This window comes from Microtus ochrogaster, chromosome 18 (genome assembly GCF_000317375.1).
Source record: "Microtus ochrogaster isolate Prairie Vole_2 chromosome 18, MicOch1.0, whole genome shotgun sequence".
Taxonomy (NCBI): Eukaryota; Metazoa; Chordata; class Mammalia; order Rodentia; family Cricetidae; genus Microtus; species Microtus ochrogaster.
Window position 1 is genome coordinate 38,403,030 of NC_022020.1, and position 22,818 is coordinate 38,425,847.

Below are 22,818 nucleotides of genomic sequence, written 5' to 3' on the forward strand. Positions count from 1 at the left end.
AAAAAAAAAAGAGCTGTACCAAGGATGTACCTTACCTAGTTTGTAAGATATTGACAATAATATTGTAAATTGATATTTTTTGTCTGTGTTAGCAAAGTGTAAATTTCTTGTTCACTCAAATCACAACCAGCAATTTACATAAAAAACTGTATTCTTGAGCTGTTCCTGCCCCTCATCAGCTGCAGCAATCAGAAGAGTGGGCCCTATACCTTGATTGATCAATACAGTAGAGCTGGCCTTGAAAGTGTAGGTATGGGAAAACCCACCTGGAAGACACGAAAGCCAGAGACCTAGCCCTGCATTTTGTTCATTCCATCGTGACTGAAAGGAGTGAACTAGCCAGGGCAATGTTGGAGAGCTTACCTTGGTAATGAGGATGCAGAGAGCTGGTAGGCTGATCAACTCTGCAAATCCCCCGGCCCAGAACCAAGTTATGTGTTGGCCCACCCCATTATTTATCCTACCTGTGATCTGTTGGAGTATAGGGATGGGGACAGGGGTTGTATCTGTCATATGGACCCAGGACTGCAGGATTTCCAAGACACAGGGTAGAAAAGGGATGTCCAGAAAGAGACCCAGAGAGGGCCCAGCATCAATGGTGCAGCACAGAACAGGGGCCTTGAACCAGACCAATGATTCTTTGCAATAAATGCCAACATGTAAAAGTGTATGGATGAAGGGATTTCTTGCATGACTCACAGTGTCACACTGCAGCTTCTACGGTGAGATTTTTTTCCCCTTCTTCCTGTTTTTCTCTTAAATTTTATCTTGTTTTTTTTTTTAAAAAATTTTTGCAGAGGTCAAGTAGGCTCAGGAGGCATTATGTGAATGACACAAGGAATAAATAAATAATGTAAAAAACCTGTATTCTCCCTGACTAAGAAATTGACATTAAATTCTATATCCCTTTTCTTTAGCGTATATATTTCCAATTTCTATTAAGATTGAGGGTTTTCATATTCTTAATAAATTATGTGTGCATTTTATGTAAGTTGCTTGCTTATAAGTTTCCTTCCCCCAATTTTGTCATGTCTGTGGGTGTTCTTCCATGGATATTAACTTCGTTTAAATTGTTTCATTTATTTAATTAAATAAATGAAATAAACTCAATACAATAAGTTTGTATTGAGACCATGATGTTTCTTTCTTTATGAAAAACTTGAGTGTGCTATTAGTATAAATCATCAGCCTTATCTTAACAGTATAATCTCCTATTTTCCATCAGTAAAGGAAAACATCCACTTCTCTCAGCTTAACCTAATATTAAACTATAATAAAATTCCATCCTTTTTATTCAATATGACATCATTTCTAAATAGTCTTGAGATATTTATAATTTGTGTAAATAGCCAATGTTTTTCAATTTTCAATTCATTAATTTTAATGTGCAAAATAATAGGTTTCATTATTATATTTTCAAATATATTCTACTGTACTTTTTATAGGTACTCCTCATTATAGTCTCTTATTCCTGTCTTCTGCTCTGCTCAGACAGTCCTTTCATGCTATATTTTCCTAATTTTTGATGTTGTATGATACTTGATTTTTTTTTGCTATTCTAAATGTTTTATAATTCTTCTTCTGTATACTATAGCTTCACTGAGGTATGTTGAGAAAGGATTTATATTTTTCTGTTTGACACTCTATGTGATTTAGTTAGAATGCACTTTTATTTTAAAAATATATATTAACACATTGTCTCTTTGAATCCTGCTCCTCTCACTTCTAGGGCTGATTTTGAAACATGTGGCACTTTCTTGCAACACACTCACAGTTTAGCTGCTAGTTCACTCTCTATCTCCTGTCCCTGAGGGCTCTTCAGCAGGAAGGTGTCCTGTAGAGCACCCAGATTCTGCTCTCTGTCTCAGCTCTTTCTGAAAGCATGCTTGAACCATTACTCTTCTGCCATATAGATCTGTCTCAAGTCTCAGGAGGGCTGCACCTCCAGTCTCAAGGGGTCTCGGTCCACTTGAAATGTTTAACATGCTGCTGAGCATTTGGAAGTCATGCTTTTACTATTCCTGCTTTAAGAAATCTCAGATCGTGTTGTTGTCAGACCTTCCCACTAGGTTCCTTGTTCAATGAGAGCAGTGGTGGTTTTTTGCCTTTTTATTATTCTTGCTTTAATAGACATGCAGGAAATGAAAATGTAGAGATAAAGAACAGTCAGGGATTATCAAAACTTCGGGCTTCTGTGAGTAATTTCCCATCAGTTTTGTGGTTTTCATAATAGTTGAGGTTTTAATTTGGTGTGAAAATTTAATTGACTAAAGGCCAGGGATAGTTACCTTCGCGGTGGAAATAGAACACAGCCCAATGACTCAAGATAGTTTCCTTATCTCATGTATCTATTAACCTTCCATAACTGCAGTTTCTACTCTGACTAAAAACTAGAGAATATGTCAGTAACCATATGGTCTTTTATGAGTAAATTTCTGCTAGAACATTTCTTTTACAGTAATTGAGAAAGTTATAAAACTATGTCATCTGTAGCAATCAGAGGTAAAATTTTTTTTCACAATTTGACCCAAAAGAACAATCCTCAGAGCATTTATTAGCAAATATTTTCTGAGTCCCCATAGGTACTACTCACTACTTAGAATACTACAAGGAGCAATAATCAAATACCCTACAGTCACTGAGAATAGACAGAGTCTACATGAAAAATAATATTTCCATACTCATGTTGCTACTCAACATGTATTTAAAATTATTTTAATTTTTGGAATGAAAAAATAGTTATTTTGAAATATTTACTAAATTAATGTGACATACAGTTACTGGAGGAGTGGAAAGTTTTCCATGAAGATTGACTCCTGAACTAAGTTTTCTTCTTTTTTTTTTTTTTTTAAAGATTTGTGGGCATTGATTTGCTCAAAAGATGTGTGGGGGTGAACATTTCGTAAAGAACGATTACCGTGTACAAACGTTCTGTGGCAGGAAGTAAATTGACAATTATGAGAGTTTAAAGGATGGCCTAAAGATTTAGTTAAAGGAAATAAAAAGAGAAAATATTTGGAACTAAGGATCTGAAGGAATTTTGTGTGTTAAGAGTAAAGTTTTAGGCTAGAAACTTTTGGATTTAGACAGCATTTGTCATTTGCAAAATTCAAATTCAAGAACTGCATGTTGAATTAAGAAAAACAAAACACAAAATGTCCAAAATATTTTAAGTGAGCTTATGATTTTATGCTGGGCCTCATTTGGCTATCCTCAGCGTGTTTGGGGTGCTGTCTTAGTTATGCTTTCTACTGCTGCGAAAAGACACCATGACCACAGCAACTCTTATAAGGAAACATTTAATTGGGTCTGGCTTACAGTTCAAAGGTTTAATCTGTTATCATGGTAAGAAACATGGTGGCATGCAGGCAGACATGGTGCTTGCGAGATAGCAGAGAGTTCTACATCCAGATCTGCAGGTGACACACACTTCCTCCAACAAATCCATACGTACTTCAACCAGGTCACACCTCCTGACAGTTCCACTCCCTATGGGCTTATGGTGGTTGTTTTCATTCACATCACTGCATGGCCTAAGAAAGGACCATCATCTTATTAAAAGTCCAGCCATTATCCAAACTGTTCAGATCATTGTTCAGTGTGGAAGTGACGCTTTGGGACTTTCTAAATGCTAAATCAGAGGTGGTTTCACCTTTTTATTTTTAAATATTGGCCATATTTTTGCATCCGATTCTACCCTTTGGTGGTGATAGAGGAATCAAGAAGAAAACTTCATATTACTTTTCAGGGTTATATGATTTAGTACTTTGTGTGATGGTCACTATCTCTAAATTTATTGACTAAAATCTTGAGGTGGCTTTGGCATTACCAGTTCAAGATCAGTCAGTGCTTCTGTTTAACATCAAAACTGACCAGAAAAGAGTAGCTTTATGTGTATCTTGCTTCCAGTTGCTCTTCAACACCATTACCTTGTCCTTTCCACCAGGTGGTTGACCAGATTGATACCCTGACTTCTGACCTACAACTGGAGGATGAGATGACCGACAGCTCCAAAACGGACACTCTGAACAGTAGCTCCAGTGGCACAACAGCTTCCAGCATAGAGAAGATCAAAGTGCAAGCCAATGCCCCCCTCATTAAACCTCCAGCCCATCCATCTGCTATCCTCACGGTTCTGAGAAAGCCAAACCCTCCACCGCCTCCTCCACGGTTGACACCTGTGAAGTGTGAAGAGCCTCCAAGAGTGGTACCAACTGTCAATCCGGTCAAGACCAATGGCACCCTTCTCCGGAATGGAGGCCTACCAGGTAGACCCAACAAAATTCCCAACGGAGACATCTGCTGCCTACCGAATAGTAACTTGGACAAGGCTCCAGGGCAGTCTCTGATGCACAGACCTGAAAAGGACAGAAGTCCCCAAACAGGGCCTCGGGAACGAGTTCGGTTCAATGAAAAAGTACAATACCATGGGTATTGTCCTGACTGTGAGAGCCGCTATCACATAAAGAACAGGGAGGTCCATTTGCACAGTGAACCAGTCCATCCACCTGGAAAGCTCCCTCACCAAGGTCCTCCCTTCCCTCCTGCACCTCATCTCCCCACTTTCCCATTAGAAAATGGGGGACTGGGAATAAGCCACAGTAACAGCTTTCCCCCTCCCACACCTGCAGCTGTGCCTCCTCCCACTGCACCAAAACCACAGAAGACCATCTTGAGAAAGTCCACCACGACCACAGTGTGATGTCTGCCATTTAAGAAAACTTTTTTGTTTGTTTTTAATTTTCTATATGATAAATGATAAGTAATGAGCACTTTCTACTCAAGCAATAAAAAAGCCCAAATATATTAATCTGCATTCAACAAAGTGGCATAAAAATCACCTGGTAAGTATGCAGTGATGCTTCTGTCCTGGATGTACATTGTTTTACATGTCCGATCATCAGAAACTGCCAAATAATGAGAAAATATGAATGCATTTTATCTTTTTGCAATTGACCTATGACAAACTGTGACCTTCAGATTCCAAGTATTTTGATTTATTATAAGAGATGGGATATCAAATATTTTGATTTATTGATGAAGTCAGGGCAATTCATTTCATTCATGTCTAACTCATCTATGCATTGATGAAGTCATAATCCTCCCTTTGATCTAATGTTTTTTAATAAGAATTTTAATACCGAAGGACTATTTTATTATTTTTCTAATGATGTTTGTCAATAATTTTGCATCATGAAATGCTGAGGACAATACCAAAAAGTTTATTTTCTATACTATACAATTATGAATCATGTGTTCAACTACATGTGTAATAAAATATTTTGAGCTTTGGAAATATGTCAATAAATAATGGTAAATAATGAGAAAGCCTAATTTTCCTATGGATTAATATGAAGTATGTATTCCTTTATATAATCATATTATCATTCACTGAAAGTTGGAGGCAAGTCCCAAGAGTTTCAACAAGATGACGTTGATTGGATATTAGAATTTCTATATTAAATCTCATAACCCATTTGGTAAGTACATCCTTCCAACAGTTTCATATATACACCTCCATTATGTTACTTCTAGAATCATATGTTGAAAGCCTTGGATGTTGTCAAGCCGTTTTTCAGAACACACTGTAGAGAAGGATATTGAAAGGTTGGAATTTTTGCCTTCTGCCCACCTGCACAAGCTCAAGGTTCCTGAATAGATTCACATTTATAGGAGGGACGGTGGCGGTGTCTCAGGTCACAGGGTATGTTAAGCCATGGCCTTTCCCTTCTCTCTTCTGAGTTAAGGACATCAGGGGCTTTTTGATGTCCCATATAAGAATCTTTTCCTTCTGCCATCAAATACAAGTCTTTCTCCTCAGTAGTATTTGTCAACTTAAGAAATGTACCATGGGTCAGCCAGTTTGCAGCTGAACTGATATGGAGAGATGTGATATTTGACATTGGAGTTAAAACTTATTTATCTCCACCAGAATCATTGTGAGGAAATGTGCCAAGAGGGAAAAAGGTATTTTAAGGGGAACAGTGGAGAACAGTGTCTTGATGGGAATTGTTTTATTGTGTGATCTAAAAAGTATTGTGACCTTTTCAAATATTTGCCTTTTAATTTTAAAACTTTAACTTTTGCTGCTACAGCATGGTAGTTTTATGATTTGGAATACCCTTTCAAATAGTTTTCTATTGAAATATGACTATGTATTTTGGGAAGAATATAGAAAGAAAATAGCATTTATGATTTAAATGAATGATTGAATGAACAAAATAAATAAGGAACAGTGAATGTCCTGTTAAAAATTTACTCAGTGTGTAAATTTTATCCTTTTGTGTTATCCATGAGGGTGATGTAATCTTAATAATCCAATATTTCAGAAAGCGATAAAACAATAATAAAGAAAGACAATGATCTGGTATTTATTAGCTGTATGATCAGTGTATTTAAGAGTTACGACCCAGGTAAATAAATAATTGAATTGTTGAATACCAAATAATGTGTTCTTAGCTTTTTACTTCATGAATTATCTTACAATAAAAATTTTTGTAGTTAAATCAACCTTTTACATTTAATATATTAGTGCCTTTTACACTCCAAATGAGTGTTAGATCCTGAACTTTATTTTCTTCCTGTAATTCATTTTTGTCTTTTGCAACCAGTTACTAAGACCTAGCAATCACCATATGGATTCAGGTTTTGACTCATGTCGATGTCAATGTCTGGGAACCATACTCATCTCAATGTTTCACAGATAATTCACAGAACAGAAAACTTTCTTCTAGTGCAGTAAATTGAATAAGCCGAATCATTGAAATTGTTTGAATAAGGACGTTGACTTATATCCATAGAAAAAAATCTTACAGATATAGATGCATCTCTTTTCTTCAAAACATAGACAGTTTCTTCATGAAAAACCATCTTTTTCTATGTAATTGGTGACTGTATCAGTTCCTAAATAACAATATTTGTAGCTAACTATCCACCTAGAATGCTGAGTCAAATTTCAACTAAAAACTTCATGGCCATTGGCTTACAAATATATATATATATGAGTATATATGTGGTTTTTGCAGAATTTATTATTTTGCCACACTTACTGGAACATGTACATAGAAACCTATAAACAACGTAACAAAATTAACATAGAACATCGTAATATTTTCCTGGAGACATATGATTAAAATGTCACTCATTTTTGTAATCAGCCAACATTGCTTGCACAGTTGAGAAGTTGAAGTGCATATTCTGCTTACTATGATATAATAATCATTTCTCTTTCTAAAGAAAAATAAACACGGCTGAAAACACTTTCTTTATTTTCTCAAAAGCAGCTACTTACCAGGCTATGCATTTGTGAACTTTTATTTACATAGAGTTTGCCATAGAGTTCATGGCCGTGCTCCATTGAAGGTGTGATTCCTGCTGAGTGTGACATGGGAGACGCTGCCTGTGAGAACAGCCCTTCATAGTGCGGTTCCAGAATATGTTTCCATAGACAGGATAGTTGTTAATTAAAGAAGAGTGTGAATTGCTCTGCTTTGTTCAGGGTAGACAAGTATTTTCAAATTTGAAATGCTATTTAAAATTCTTTTTTACCTCCCAATATTTGCAACAATTTTATTAAGGTGTCAGTCTATGATTTTTAGATTTTTTTTTTTTTTGAAACAAGATTTCTCTGTGTAGCTCTGGCTGTCCTAGCACTCACTCTGTAGACCACACTGACCTTGAAATCATAGAGATGACTCTGCTTACCTCTGCTTCCCAAATGCTGGGATTAAAGGCATGTGCCACCATGTCCAGTTAGACCATTCTTAAACTAAGTAAAATATTTTCAGGAAAATGCAGAAATATACAAGACTATAAAACTTCCCCCCAATTGTTATTATTTTTATGTTTCCTCATTAATTTACTAATCCTGGGAAGAAATGCATTTGTTCACAAAGATGGCTTAATTGACCTAAGAAAAGCACTTAGATTTGAAGCCAAACTTCGCTGCTATTGTTCAAAAAGTAGGGCAAGAAGACAGTTTTTATGACGTTCTTTGGACAGATTAGTATTTGCTTTCAGCATGATCAAGGCATCACCTAGGGGGAGTATTCTGCTATTCAGAACCTTTTAACTTTAAAGTTCAGTTATGACTCTCTTTTTGGTGTTCTGCGAACAAATTCTGAATAATTACATTCTTAGTTGTGTGTAATCAAGTCAGGAACCATTTCTTACCTACATGTATTTATGGACTATATATGGCTGAGACCCATAATGATCCTAAAACTTTTTCTTTTTTTCTCTTTGTCTCCTCATTCTTTCTGTGTAACGTATTTTCCTGCAATGTACTGTTAAAACTGGAGCAAAAGATTGTGCTGCAATTTACTTCACTGAAATACTGGTGGTTTCTAAGTGAGGAAATGATTTATGAGCAGCAGAGTTTTTAAAAAGTCGTATCACATAATTAGGTAAAGTGCTTGGACTATGACAATTACCACGCATTATCATAAAATCACACGGCATTTTCTGGGTCAATGTGTAGCTGTGGCACTGCAATTAAGTTTTCAGAGTAAACATTTCAGAGTTTTAGAGGCATTGACTTTGATGATTCCTATATAATGACAGACAATGATGCAACTACTAAGGCATGCGGCCGCCTTGAATACACATTGCAGTTAGCATCACCTACATGACACAGTGATTATGTGGGTGGTGTCCCATTTGGAGCACTTAAATTCATCTTCCCTGGCTCTTATGAAAGGAGTATTTTTTTTTTCTGGGTGTTTTTATGTTGGCATGATGCCTTATGCCTTTTCATCCCCAAACATCAACACGGAATTGTGTTCTTTGCTTTCTTGAGCGCTGCACAACTTTTCTTCATTCCAAATTGTTATTTTGATGCTTGGAAGGGGTTACCTAATGCTGTTTTGACATTCGTAATGTGTCTGATCTTTACAGGATATAAAGGGGGATTTCAGACAATTTCGCCACCATCTAAACAGAATGAGTCCCTGAATAATGCAAGCCTCATTTGCTCATGTCTAGTAACAGCAGTGTCACCTGCCAGCTTTTTCTCTCAATGCAAACACTGTTATTATGAGTCTTTCTCCTAAGGAGGTCTGATCCCATCGCATTCACGCTGTCGACCCTAGGCTGTCACTTTATTTGCTAGCATTTCCTTTGTGAATTTCACCTACTTAGCATTGACCCCTGACAACTAGAATAGCGCTGGTTTGCAACGGGACCTTTAAGGAGCCAGTGTGATACAGCTCTCTCTAATGAGGGTTGCCATTCTTTTGTTATTAGACAATGGATGCAATTTCCTTCAAGCTTAAAATATAACTGTCAGTTCTCATAACATCGAAGGGGGTTTTGGAACAGCAAGATAAAAATGATGTGTGTATAGTGGGGGTTAGGGTTCATTGCAGCAAGACATGTGATACCAAATGCTTCCAGGAGGCTTACTTTCTGCTGAATATTCTTCAAAATGCTTTGTATATATTACTCATCATTTATCTCATCATTTTTTCTCCATAACATCTTGAAAGCTTAGATATTGCTATTATCTAAATTGCACAAATGAGCCAGATGTGAAATGGGAACCTGATGGCTATGATCTTAGTCTTTCATGGCTAAATGCTAAAATTGAAAGGCAGGCACATGGCCCCCACAAGTCACTTTCATTACGACCTCCAGAAGTAAAGCACTGGCCAAGCATTGCTTACAGATCATTTGTTGAAACCAAATTAATTATTTTCTAGAATTTGCATGGAAAGTTGTTTCTTGATATAGTGGGAAAACAATGCATTTCTGCATTAGTCAAGAATAGCTAAATTGCCATGCTACCAGAGTGAATAACTCTAGCCTCTGTGCCTTGCTAGGCCCACAGCAGCCATTTAAAAAATAGACTCTGCAGATCCAAATTCATCTTCTGGGGCAGTAACATCCAGAGCAGGTGGAACTGAAGACACTATGTCAGGCCTGCAAGCATCATTAGGAACACTAGTCATGTGGACACATCATGCTTACTACCATTTCCAAAGATGGATGGGTTTGCAGGGTTTATAAGCTGATCATTTCCAAGATGACCAAAGACTGCTCTTCTGTTTATATTATGTCATGTTACTCTCGTTTCAACACAATTAAGATGTTTTGCTATTTTAATAATAGATCAAGAGAAAATAAATATACCTGACATGAACCACATTAAAAACTCAGTAAGGGAAATGAACATCTCGTGTGTGTGTGTGTGTGTGTGTGTGTGTGTGTGTGTGTGTTTGTGTGTGTATATTGTGTGCTTGTGATGAGATTTAGATTTTATTTTAGACTCTAAGTACACTGTAAGTCTATCTGAGACTACTCATCAACCTGTAGCATTTTATGAAAAGCATTCAGCATTGTTTACTAAATTTTCCTTGAACAAAAGCCCTTTGAAAGAACATTAGTCTTTTTACCCTGGAAATCTAAAACTTACTGGGTGGCCTAGGGAGACTTTGCACTTGCATAAGTCCTCCTGCTTCAGCTTCTTCAGTGCTGGGTATCACGAGCAAAGCTTAAAGTTTATCAATAAAGGATTGTTGAGTACATTAGGTTATTATATGAACAACTTTACTTCAAAGGCTTCACAAACCTAATTTGACTACATATAATATAAAATAGTCAGAGAAACATGCAATCCTACTCTAGTAATATATGTTACCGATCATTGTGACATTTATATGTTTAATGTAATTCAGAATGATATATTATTATAAAACATCTAGATTTGAGTCACATTTTTTCAACACTTAAGAGTGTTTGGGATGAAATCATTTAATGAGAGCCGAGGCTTGCTTTGAAATGAAGACACGCAAGACTGACAATATAGCTCACTGGTGTTTTCCCACCATGCACAGGACTCATGGTTCAATCCTGAGTAATAAACAGCCAGGAAAACACATAAATAAATCAAATGAAAATAATGATGCTACTTTTTAGTCTTAACCTGACTGGACTCATCTAATCCTATCTAATAAGGGAAAGAGAGTGATGGCAGCAGAAGGATGCTGTAATTGCATCCACACATGCTAAGGTGCAATCTTCAGTAATTTCATTGGCATTGGGACTGAAATGAAAAATTGATGAAGCAGCTTCAAGGTTCAGCAAGGGTGGAAACTTCAGCGTTGTTGAATATATAGAATCACCAAATTACCCTTTTCTCTGCATGTGTGAGAAACATCTCCTGAACTTTTTGTTTGTTTGTTTGTATGACTGATTTTTTTTAAAAAAATAAATGGGTTTTGAAATAAGTCTTAGAAATGAAACCTCGACCTTAAGCATGATAAGTGGTTATAATGCTGAGTGTCGTCCCTGTCACATTTCAAACTTCAGTAACATCCTCTAGATTAGAGCTAACTAGACTATGTATGGCATCATAGCTAACTACTATCCTTTTCTGTGCTGCAGTTTTTCAAACAGTGTTATGATAAGTTGAATGGGATGAATGTCCTTGTTCTTGTAGACCTGAGATATGCTCACCACTCTGCACAGACATACATGTTTTAATTACTTACACAGCTCCCATTCTTTTCCAGATTCTGTCTCTCTTGTCACAGCACAGATGTGATGTCTATTCTCTTGCTTTCCACATTCCTCCCCAACACCTTAGCACTGCGCTCGCTCCTTGTGTTAGATCCTTTCACATTTGTTTCTTAGATTATAAATACTTAAAGATCATTCATCCTCCACCACTTCTTTATGCCTTAACAAATTTCCCCATATTCTTCATCTGAATGTACCACCTGCTAATATGTTGATATCAGGCCTTGATTATTTAATGTGTATAAAAGCACTTCAGCAGGTGTAAAACAACAAATAAAAACTACACCTTGTCATTAATCTGTGATACTTGTCAAATTACTCATGTTCCTTGCTAGTCTGGTAAATTTATTTGCATTTACAGAGGTAAAGGTTAATGTCATTTTAACTCATTTATGAAAGTGATTATTTTGCTGAAATATTATCTAGCTGTCGTTATTACTAAGTAACCCCAATTCTTTTTTTGAACATTGACAGATCATATAGAGAGGTCTAATTTTTGCTTTATTATATTTTGTGAATTAGCAAGTCAGAAAATGAATGTGATAGAAATCTGTGCAGGATGCAAGCATAGCACAAATTGGAACTGTTCTAACAAGAGTGCCTTAGTTTTGATTGCTTATTATAATATGTAATGTAAGCATGAGTTAACCCATTTAGTGTAGAGCTTTCTAATTAAATAAAGCATAATTTAAGAAGGTATATATACATACATATGTGTATGTATATAATATAAGAAGGGATATATGCGTATGTATATAATATATAAGTATATACATATATGTATGTATATACCTTCTTGAATATATATATAGTCTGAAAATGTGTGTTCAAATAAGAGATTAAACCATAGAGTGATTGTTTAAAAGAAGCAGTCTATGTTTGTGTTAAAAGAATTGTGTATGGTTACATATATTAATCTGACATGACAAAAAGTGTTAGCTTGCTTGTTTGATCATAGTTCCTAATAAACAGGAATATTCCAATGACATACCTTTCATAATGCATGGGAGTAGTACCAAACTAAACCACAATGTCATTTCATATTATGATCATCTAATTGGAGTGCTTCCTTCTAATTCAAATCACCCTTCATGAAAAAGGGTATATTCAACCAAATTGATGTTGCCTTTTTAAAACTTCAGAATTGTATCACATGATGACTCTATTTTGCTAAATATCTGAAACACACACACAAAGTCCTTTTTGTGGGTTGACAGAGTAAATCACTCTGTAGACCAGACTGGCCTCCAGCCTGCAGTCTCCCAACCTCTGCTTCCCCAGTGCTACCATAACAGACATACCTCCACCAACCTTGTTTGCCCTAGCAGGTCTACACTTTAAACTCATTGCTTTTTACCGTTTCTTAGTAAATTATCCCACCACCCCCACTTCCCATTCAGCTCCATTTGGCCTGTCCATTCTTTTCATTCCATGTATCCAAGTCATTTTAATTCTTGCTGAGTTTTCATTTGTAAAGTCATTACATAACTAGTTCACTAAGATGGCTCTTCCTTTAATCCCTTCTTTTCTGACCATTACCTTTGGCACCTGCGTGCTCAATGACCTCTTGTCCATGTGTCTGCTCCATTCTGTCAACCCCTGAGAAATTTTATCCTTCATCATTTAATCATAACACAGATGTTTATGGTTGAGCATTATATGCTCTTTAAGATTCTTCCCTCAGTTTGCCAGCTCTAACAAAGCCTTTCTAGGCAATGTTTTGTTTTTTGAGAACTTCACATTTCCACATAATGAGCTTAAAATGAAGTCTGCCCACTATTCTCTCACTTTTATTTTCTTCCTTATCCCCAATACCATGTGTTCTTAAAAAACAAATCCTCACTGAATTCACTTAAGGATGCCAGTATATGTATGGGTGACATACATGGGCAGTCTCTTGGGGGCCACACCCTTGAAAATTGTCCAGATTCTCATGGTCCCAACAGTTATCATTGTCAATAATGCCTAAGGTAGTGGTGAGACTTCCTGTCCACCTCCATCTCCACTGGTATTTTTTTTTGGCTTGATTTATGCATCTCTTGTACTTGCTGTTTCAATTTCTGTGAGTTAATGGGTACCCTTCCCTGTTGCACCCAGAAAACATTGTTTGCTGTATTCAACCTCTGTCTCTGTTCTTATAATATGTCCACCCCTCTTCCATACTGATCCTGGAGATTTGGGGAGAGGAGTGGAGTCTAGATGCTCATTTAGGACTGGAACCTGCAGTCTCTTCTCTTCATGAAGGTTCTTTAATCACTAAGTTCTGCATAAAAAAGAGCCTCTGTGATGGTTGCCTGGAGATTCATTCACATATGGGTACAATGGAAAGTCATCAGGAGTCACTTTAAGAGTATGTCCACTTAGCAGAATAATAGTAGTAGGCTTTTCCTTAAAGGTTATACCTACCTGGCCACAGATTCGTGACCCTGTTAAGAGTGCTAAGTCTTGTGGAGAAGGCCTTATATCCAGTCCTCATGTCACTGTTGCACCAGTGGATATAGCTTGGTAGGTCAGACATTATTTTAATTTGAAGGGTTCACAATATGGTAAGATTGACAATGAGCTGGGCAGAGGTGGCCCATGCCTTTAGTCCCAACAGTTGAGAGGCAGAGACTGGCAGATTTCTGTGAGTTAAAGGCCAGCCTGATCTTCAAAGCTAGTTCCGGACAGCTGGGGCTGTATCAAATAAAATATTTAATAATGATGTTTTTCCTCTGGTAGTGTACATAGCACCTTCTAGAACTATGAAAGCCAGCCAATAGGGATGAACTTTCCTGGTAAGAAACAACATCTTGATTCAGCCATAGGCTCTGACTCAAGTATGTGCTGTCATCAAGGTTCTACCACATTCTGGAAAGCAAGTGAGAATGATAGCAATAGCCTGCGATGTTTGAGTAGAAACTGGTAATCCATTTATGAACAACTCCCAAAAAGTAACCTTTATCAGGCATTGGGCTTTCTCTTTGATACCATATGATGTTTAGGAGGGGCATTATCCCCTCGTTATAAGGTAACTTCTTGTAAACTCTCTTTATGTATGTACAAGTATTTTTTAAAGCTCTGTATTGGTATGTCTCATATGGCTATTTCAAAGGTCTTTAATGTTTTTTATTCCTCTCATAGACAGTGTGGAGGATCCCTAAAAATTTAGAAATAGATCTACCACATGAAACAGCTATACCGATCTTGGGCACATCCTCAAAGGATTCTACACACTACAGGAGAGATATTATTCATCCATGTCACGACCACTCTATTCATAATAGTGAGAATTGTAAATAACCTAGATTTCTATCCAATGATGATTCAAAAATGAAAATGTGGTACCTTTACACAAATGAGCATTTTATTATTCTGCTGTTAAAAAAAAAACAAAATTATAAAATCTGTGACTAGGTGGAAGAAAATAGAAACAGTCATTACTGAGTGAGGTGACCCAGACTAGTAAGAAAAATGCCAAATGTTGTGCATTCTCTCTCATAGTTGGATAAAGATTTGAATCTTTAGCTATGTATATCTAAATTTAAGTGACTGCAGGAGTCAGGAAACCAGTAAAAAATCATGGATGGGAGAAGGCTATCAAGAAAAGGCTAATGGAACTCAGATGATATAAAGATAGAATTAGAATTACTGGAGCACCGGGGCATAAGTACAGTAGATGATACTGATATTGTTCCACTGAGAGTTTACTCTTCCTTCTGTCATACCATACTCATTTCCCATTGTGCCATCTTACTTTGCCACATGGCACCAGCATTTAATGATGCTCTTGCTCTATAGTTCCTGCTCTGTATAGTTTTAACACTGATTTAAATATCTTACTCACTGAAAAACAAAAAAGACACAATGGCTATAGAAATGGATATGTAACAGGTAAATTTTCACATACTCACAAAAAGTAAACAGGGAGGTGTTTATAGGAGAGGGGCTGGAGAGATGTCTCAGTAGTTAAGATCACTCTCCCAGAGGACCCAGGTTCAATTCCCAGCACCCACATGCATCTCACAGACAACTATGTCTTCTGTATCAAGGAATCCAGTGCCCTCTTCTGGCCTCCATCTGTAACAACCATATGCATGATACACAGACATACATACATGCAGGCAAAACACTCATAATCATAAAATAATGAATAAATAAAAACTTTTAAAGGTGTCTATGAAAAAAATTGTTCATTTAGCATTTTTTTCTTGGTCTGGCAACATGGTGTACTAGTTTCATTCTCTGTTGTTATGATAAAAACTCTGACAAAATCAAGGTGGTTAGATAAAGTTTTATGTTAGCTCACAGTTGCAGGGTAGGGTCCATTGTAGTTGAGGAGGGACTGTGGCAGAAGGCCGGAATGGCTATTCATGTTATATCCATAGTCAGGGCAGAGAATAATAAATTACCATATACATGTATGCATGTTCTTCATCAGCTCACTTTCTACATTTAAAAAATCATCATTTGGTCATTCCATACATGTATGCAATATATTTATATCATGCTTTTCGTGCTAACAGAATGATGCCACCTACAGTGGGTAAGTCTGTCTTAACATCTTGATTAGATTAACATAATCAAGAAACTCCCACTATTTATGTCACAGAACAACAACAATTTATGTCACACCAACTGTACATGATACCTCTTTTAGACTCTTTCCCAAGGTGCTTTTAAATTATGTCAAGTCAACAAAACTATCACATCAGGCAAAGATGCTTGCCTCCAAGCCAGAGGACTTGAGTTAGATTTTCCACGACCACTTCGTTGAAACAAAACAAAAACAAAACATCCCAACACCTGGCTCCCTCAAATTGTCCTCTGACTATCATATTAATGCCATGGCCAACGCTTGCATGCACATGAACACACACACACACGCACACACACACACACACACACATACACACACACACCAATAAACTAATAAATTAAAGGCTTTTAAGTATTTCTTCTCTTGCTGGAAGTGTTAATAAAGTTAATAAAGACACTTTATTAACACTTATAGGGAGTTGGAGTTTTAGGAACTGAAGAATGATTAAATCCAATACCTTCACTTAATAGGTTGTAATCTGACTTTTGAGGAACCTAATAAAATCTGTACAAATTCGTGCCCTAAAAATGTTGTATTTGTTATGTGATGTGAAACTTAGCTAACTTAAAATCAGTAGCACAGATGGCAAAACTGCTACAGACTGCTGAATTACTAACAGTATCTTTACTGAAGAAATAAGGAACAAAATTTGAGTTAATAATGTAAAGTGTCGCCATGTATTCAGAAAGTGTTTAACAATACTGAGGGAAGTTACGATAACCATTTAAAAATTTAATGTCAGAAAAAACACAAAAATTATGTTTGGTCAGGCATATAGTAGCTAGCTACAATTAGCTGTTCTTTACCTAATATTCCAAAATACATAAGTTATAACTGTCATAATGCATAAGAAATAGCTGTCATTAAAAGATAAGTAAAGGCTGCAGAGATGGCTCGGCAGCTAAAAGTACATAATGAATTTATAGAGACCCCACATTCCTTTACCAGCACCAATGTAGATTAACTCACAGCTGCCTCTCATTCCCATTCCAGGGGATCTGACAATCTCTTCTGATGTCCAGTGGTTCCTTTTTACATGTTCATAGCTCCACACAGACACACACATAAGTAGTAAAAGAAATATTTTTAAGTACACAAACATATGTAAAAAATCCCTGAAATTATATCCAAACCACTAACATTAAACGCACTGAGAAGTTTGTATTTATGTATTTGGCATAAACGCATAACAAAGGACAATGGGTCATGAACGTGAGAGGAAGCAAGGTAGGTATATGGGAAGAGTTGAGGGGAAAACGCAAAGAAGAGAAATGATGTAATAATGCATTGATTAAAAACATATTTTGAAATTGAAAAAAAATGTTCTTAAACATAGCGAAATAAAAGGAAGATACTGATGGTAAGTCTGTGGGCTGACCATACTTTTACCACCGAGATTTACATTAAAAACATCCTTCATCCTCTTTAAAATTTTGAGGATTCTTTTTTACTTTACTTTGAATGAATTAATGTAGATTTCCAAGAGATGAATTTAGCTGATAAGAAAGATTATTGAGAGACAGTCTGCTCCATAAACAAAGCTTTCAGTTGGGCTTATATTTATCAATTTCCAATGCATGCATTAGAACCTGTCCCATCTTTAGCTACATCTAAATCTCTATGGTAATGACGATGGAACCAGAAGCAATACTCCCAGTGTCAGATTCAAGCATCATGAAAAATATGTAAATACAATTTAAAACTGGAATTGTACCAGTGGTATTCTTAAATCATGTTAAATACATTCACTTACTGGAATAAACCACACAAATCTATATAAATTTTCTTCTTTCTGAGAAAAAAAATGTGTTGCTTTTGCACAGTTATAATCAGCATTTTTATCATGTTCAGTTTCCAAATCCAGTGACATGATGAAGCCTTTTGTTTTATTTCCTATATCCAGGACCTTTTTTTCTATTATTATTTTAGTGAATCACATTGATGAGGATTCAGCAACTACTTTGATGTATATATGTGTTAACTGAATTCACAGAATGAACAATCAAGTGTAAAATGATTTATCAATTGCCGTTTCCTGGTCTCCTACTTTCTGGGTGCTTGTGTGCTTGCTTGTTTTTTTTTGTTTTAATTAATATATTTTTCCTTGCAATGTTTAGGGAGACAGTGTAATTCTGAAAACTTTTGTGTCTTAGGCTTCATGCATGAAAGTTTTCCCATTAATAGTTTAAACGTGTGACATTTACCTAGCTTGAAGTCATAAAGGTTAGCTCTCTTACATTTCGTAATCCATGCAATAAGGAAAGTTTGTTTTGGATTTCTGGTAAGTTGAGGTAGATACAAATAGTGCGTGATGGCTTGATACACAGTAATCCTTTAAAGAACATGGAGATGGGATTGGATTTTGTGATACTACCTACAGGTATTTGAGGGTTTTTCTAATATAAGTTGGGTCTCCTTGATGCAGCGGAGCTTAGGGAAGCAAACAGAAGTGTGTGTCTTTTTTTCTTTATCCACTGTCATAATTCAAACACAGAAAATGACTCATATGCAAAGTGCTTCACTTAAGAGGACGCAAGGTCCTAGTGTCCCTTCTGGACTCCAAAGAAGATACAGCTTCATTTTGAAACAAAGAAGCATCAAACAAACAAACTAAAGGTATTCAATGCAGTGTGAAAAGATAAGACCCCTGTTTGACTCTGCAGATATGCTGTGGGGAGTGCAATTACTTAGCAATGTTGGCTCTTAGAAACACACAATAATGGAAGAGCTCAGGACTTCTGGGTATAGGGAAACAGACACCATTAGTCATTTGAAAGATGCAGCGTTTATACAAAAATCATGCTAATTGGATCAAAGATAACATGATTTTATTTTTCATATAAAAAGATCAATAAAACTGAGAAAAATCTGAAAATGCTGCACATGTTATGGTAGAGACCAGAGAATCTATACTTAAGAAGAAATTCTTTCTTCACTACCTCATTTTTGTTTTCTTTAAATACCAATGTGGCTCTCATTCCTGCCTAACACCTTATTTATTTAACCCCATTACAAACGAATTAAATCATATTATCTTTAAAGCAGGCCTGGGCATCAGTAGGTCTGAAATTCATCAGATGATAATAGTATGTACACAGTTTATGTGCAAAACCAAAGGTTAGTCAGTGAACATGATATGGTGCTATCATAATTACAACAGCATGAAACCAGTATACCCAAAATCTGTTTGTAGTTTATTTCATTTTATGTACACACTACAAAACACCTTTGGAATCTATGTTTTCAAAAGCTGAAGTGCTGACTAAATCTATTTTTATTTAATGCCAAATGTATCTCTGTGTTAAAAAAAAGAGTATGTAACGTCTAGATATGACTTTAATACTCTAATTTCTGGTTCAGTTTTCATTCCCAAAATCAGAAAGTGAAATTTGATACTAAGTGATTATCAAGAACAACTGTTGAGTTATGTGCTTCTCAGGAATATTGTCTGGGTATCAACATTTCTAATAATAAACGATTTCATCCTAACTCTATGAAAATCCATGTATATTCATGTTTTTGATTATTTTTCTTTTTGGAGGCAAGATGCCCTTCTGCATTCCCGGCTAACCTGGAACTTGTCAGGTAGACCAGGATAGCCATAAACACGTGATATTCTTCCTGCCTCTGCCCCTAAGTGTGAGAATTACAGGTGTGTACCCCCACATCTGTCATCATTAAGGTTTTACTCACTTTTTCTAATGTGATATCTTGACATTGTTATAGATCTGACATTCTGCATGACCTCCTGAGGTGAAATAGTCTTTCGGCAGTGGTGATTATTTATAATAAGCTTGTATATCTGCTATGTTCTTATGTGCCTAAAAGTTAGCTATCTCCCCATCTTTTTCATTTATTATTCTAAGGCAGATGAAATTTTCTCCGGTGTTGGAAAAAGATTACCTTCTCCTTGGCATTTTCTAAATGACATTTTCTACTAATTATGCTCTTTCGTGATGCTTTGTTTTTTTCACACTGCCATTAACAAACTTCGAACTTTTCTGTATTCTTTATTTTTTTTTATGCTCTAAGGCAGTCAGGGTCATATTTTGATAATAATGAGAAAGAAAGCACTAAGAACATGATGATCATTTAAAGTATTCCAATTATATATTAAGCACTAAAAATACCTATGTACCGTGACAGTTCGCAGTGCTTTCCTCTGGCTCTTTGGTAACTGTTTTACTGACTTTGTTTTCCAGTGCTGAAGGCAGAATCCAGCTTACTCCAGATAAGCACCTACCATTGTACTATTTCCTTAGCATATAATTCATCAACTTCTTACCAATGAGATATTTCCAGATAGTAAATGTGTTGTAGCTGGAATAGGATAATATGAATTGAGAAAGCAAAATAGCACTCCATAATTTAAAACTGTATTTTCTGAAAGATGCCTGAGTCCCATTGATTACTTACTACACAAGAGACAGTGTCTCCTAAGACAAGGCTCCATAGATAAAAAAATTTACATTTTTCTTCACTGCTCTCTTTAGCAGTTATAGAGGAAAAGTTCAGAGAAATGTATTCTAATTAAAATGGGCATAATAGTGCAGCCCTTACAAAGGATCCCAGCATGAGCAAAAAGGGAAGACATTATTTTTACATTTGTGATATGGGAAAGGCAATCACTTCCCTTTTATCCTTTTGTACTCAGAGACCCATGTGTCCTGTGATTTTCGGTTTACCTACGGAGAACACTTTGACTAAATGGGGTATCAGATTTTACTTTTGATGCTTGCAAGGAATGACATTTCCAGGCTTCCTGATGTAATGACATTCGGAGAGTCTCACTTCACAACTTCTCTGAGTTCAGGAGAAAAACTGTAGTTTTGCTTTGGAGACATAGTCCTTGTGCTCTCAGTGTGTGGTGTGTGCTGGTGATTGTGCATTTAAGACTATGGACTTCAGGAGTCTGGCTATGATGTGCCTGTTAAAGTCCCAGCACTGCTATTGAGGGGTACATGGACCAGTCAAGGCTATTCAGCAGATACTGGAAGCAGAATGTGCTTATGGTAAATTCTTTTGCTCCTTGATTCTGTCTGTCCTGAAAACATACAACCAACCAAAAAACTTATAAAGGATTTTATAAAATGCCATACCAGACCACAGTACCTGATTGTTGAAAAGAGATGCTTAACATCTTTAGTGCTGGGAGTACAGAAAAGAGACTTGTGCTTTGAAAGGGTAGTGAAAAAGGTCAGTTTTCCTAAGAAATCAGTATATGCTAAATTGAGTGTTTCCTATGTTAACACTACTGTTGTGACAACCTTTCTCAAGTAATACTTGAATTCTTCACAGAAGACTTTATGCATGGTTAAGGCATGGGGTAATCTTATTTCAGAAAAAAAAAAAGATTAAATTGATTGTTGCTGAAGTAATAGGCCCAAGGGTTTTGAGCTTTGATGCAAGCTAGTGGTGAAGGCTACAGGCAGAAGTCAGTCAGTATGCTTAGGCCGTCTTTGTTTACTAACTGCTTATTAGCTTTTAGGTTCTTAAGTTATAGAGAAACTGAGAAATGAGCATTGCTTCTTGATTATTTCATTTGAAAAAGAAATGTCCCCTAAGATGAGAAAGAAGATATTTATCCAAGGAACAGAGGTTTACAGCTGAAGTTTGCTAAAGTGGACAAGATAGGTGGATCTGGGCTAAATGTGGAAGAAATTGTTGTAATTTGCAAGAGTATAGGGGGATCCTAATGTCCTGTGATGACTGCTGTAAAATGTCTTACAGCCAGTGGATATCCACCCACTGGGGCTTCACCTCTTATACTATATATGCTGATATAGAGTATGCATCCGGCCTCTTTTCCAGCCTCTCTGTTCCAGTTGTGAATTTCGGTTTCTGATCTTTGTTCAAGCAGAGGATTCTGATTTGTGAGTCAACCCCTAAATAAATAATCATCTATTTCTCAATTCTGAGCTAGTGTGTGATTTCTTTTAAGCATCCTTCTTCATTTGGCCCCCCACGTTGGGTGCCTATTATTGCACTTGTTTGTCCCAGCCACCAGGCTAGCTTAGCCCTGAAATAACCACACAGAAACTGTATTAATTAAATCACTGCTTGGCCCAATAGCGATAGTTTCTTATTGGCTTACATCTTAATTTAACCCATTTCTATTAATCTTTGTATCGCCATGTGGCAATGGCTTTCCAGGTACAATTCTCAGTGTCTGTCTCCGGTCGATCCATGTTGTCTCTCTTACTCTTTCCTCCTGTCAGCGTTCATTCCTCATCCAGTGCAAAGCCCATGGCTTTCCCACTGAACTTCAGTATGCAAAATCATCCCAGACTATAATAGACTGGTGGTCCATACAAGAGGGATTGTCTGAGTGTTCCTGGAGTCTTTTCCCAAAGTCGTCTGCATCTTTGAGAAGAGAAGTCGCCTTTTGTGCACTTATTCTGGCCAGGTCAACCATCTTAGTGACTTAAAAGCAGATGAAACTTTAGACTAGAAAGAACCCTCCACCTTCTCTGTTTGTTCATGTTCTTATTTGTACTAAAGGTTTTTAATATAGACACTGGAGAGATGGTTTATCAGTTCAAAACACTTACTGCTTTTACAGGGGACTCAGGATAGTTTCCAGTATCTGGATGGCTCACTACTGTCTCTCAGCCCAGTTGTAGGAGATCAGGAGTCTCCTAACCTAACCACCTAGGCATAGATGTGATGTACATACAAATGTGTAGACAAAGCATACACACTTTTAAAATAAAATTAGTTCT

The 22,818-nt window shown here is 36.5% G+C and overlaps 1 protein-coding gene across 3 annotated transcripts in view; it reads left to right on the forward strand.

The window, feature by feature from the left end:
• The window catches only part of Prr16 (proline rich 16), a 263,018-nt gene that overhangs the window by 156,767 nt on the left and 83,433 nt on the right, over positions 1–22,818 (forward strand). Inside the window, exons 2-3 of one of the 3 annotated variants that reach the window (XR_003377741.1) lie at positions 3,947–4,844; positions 5,536–6,430. Coding sequence is in view for 1 of the 3 variants with exons in the window: in XM_005356095.3 (XP_005356152.1) it covers positions 3,947–4,702 (756 nt within the window). In the remaining 2 variants the exon portion in view is untranslated. Of the gene's footprint in view, positions 1–3,946; positions 6,431–22,818 lie in introns of those variants that run through there. The other 2 variants (XR_003377740.1, XM_005356095.3) reach the window with 2 other exon arrangements.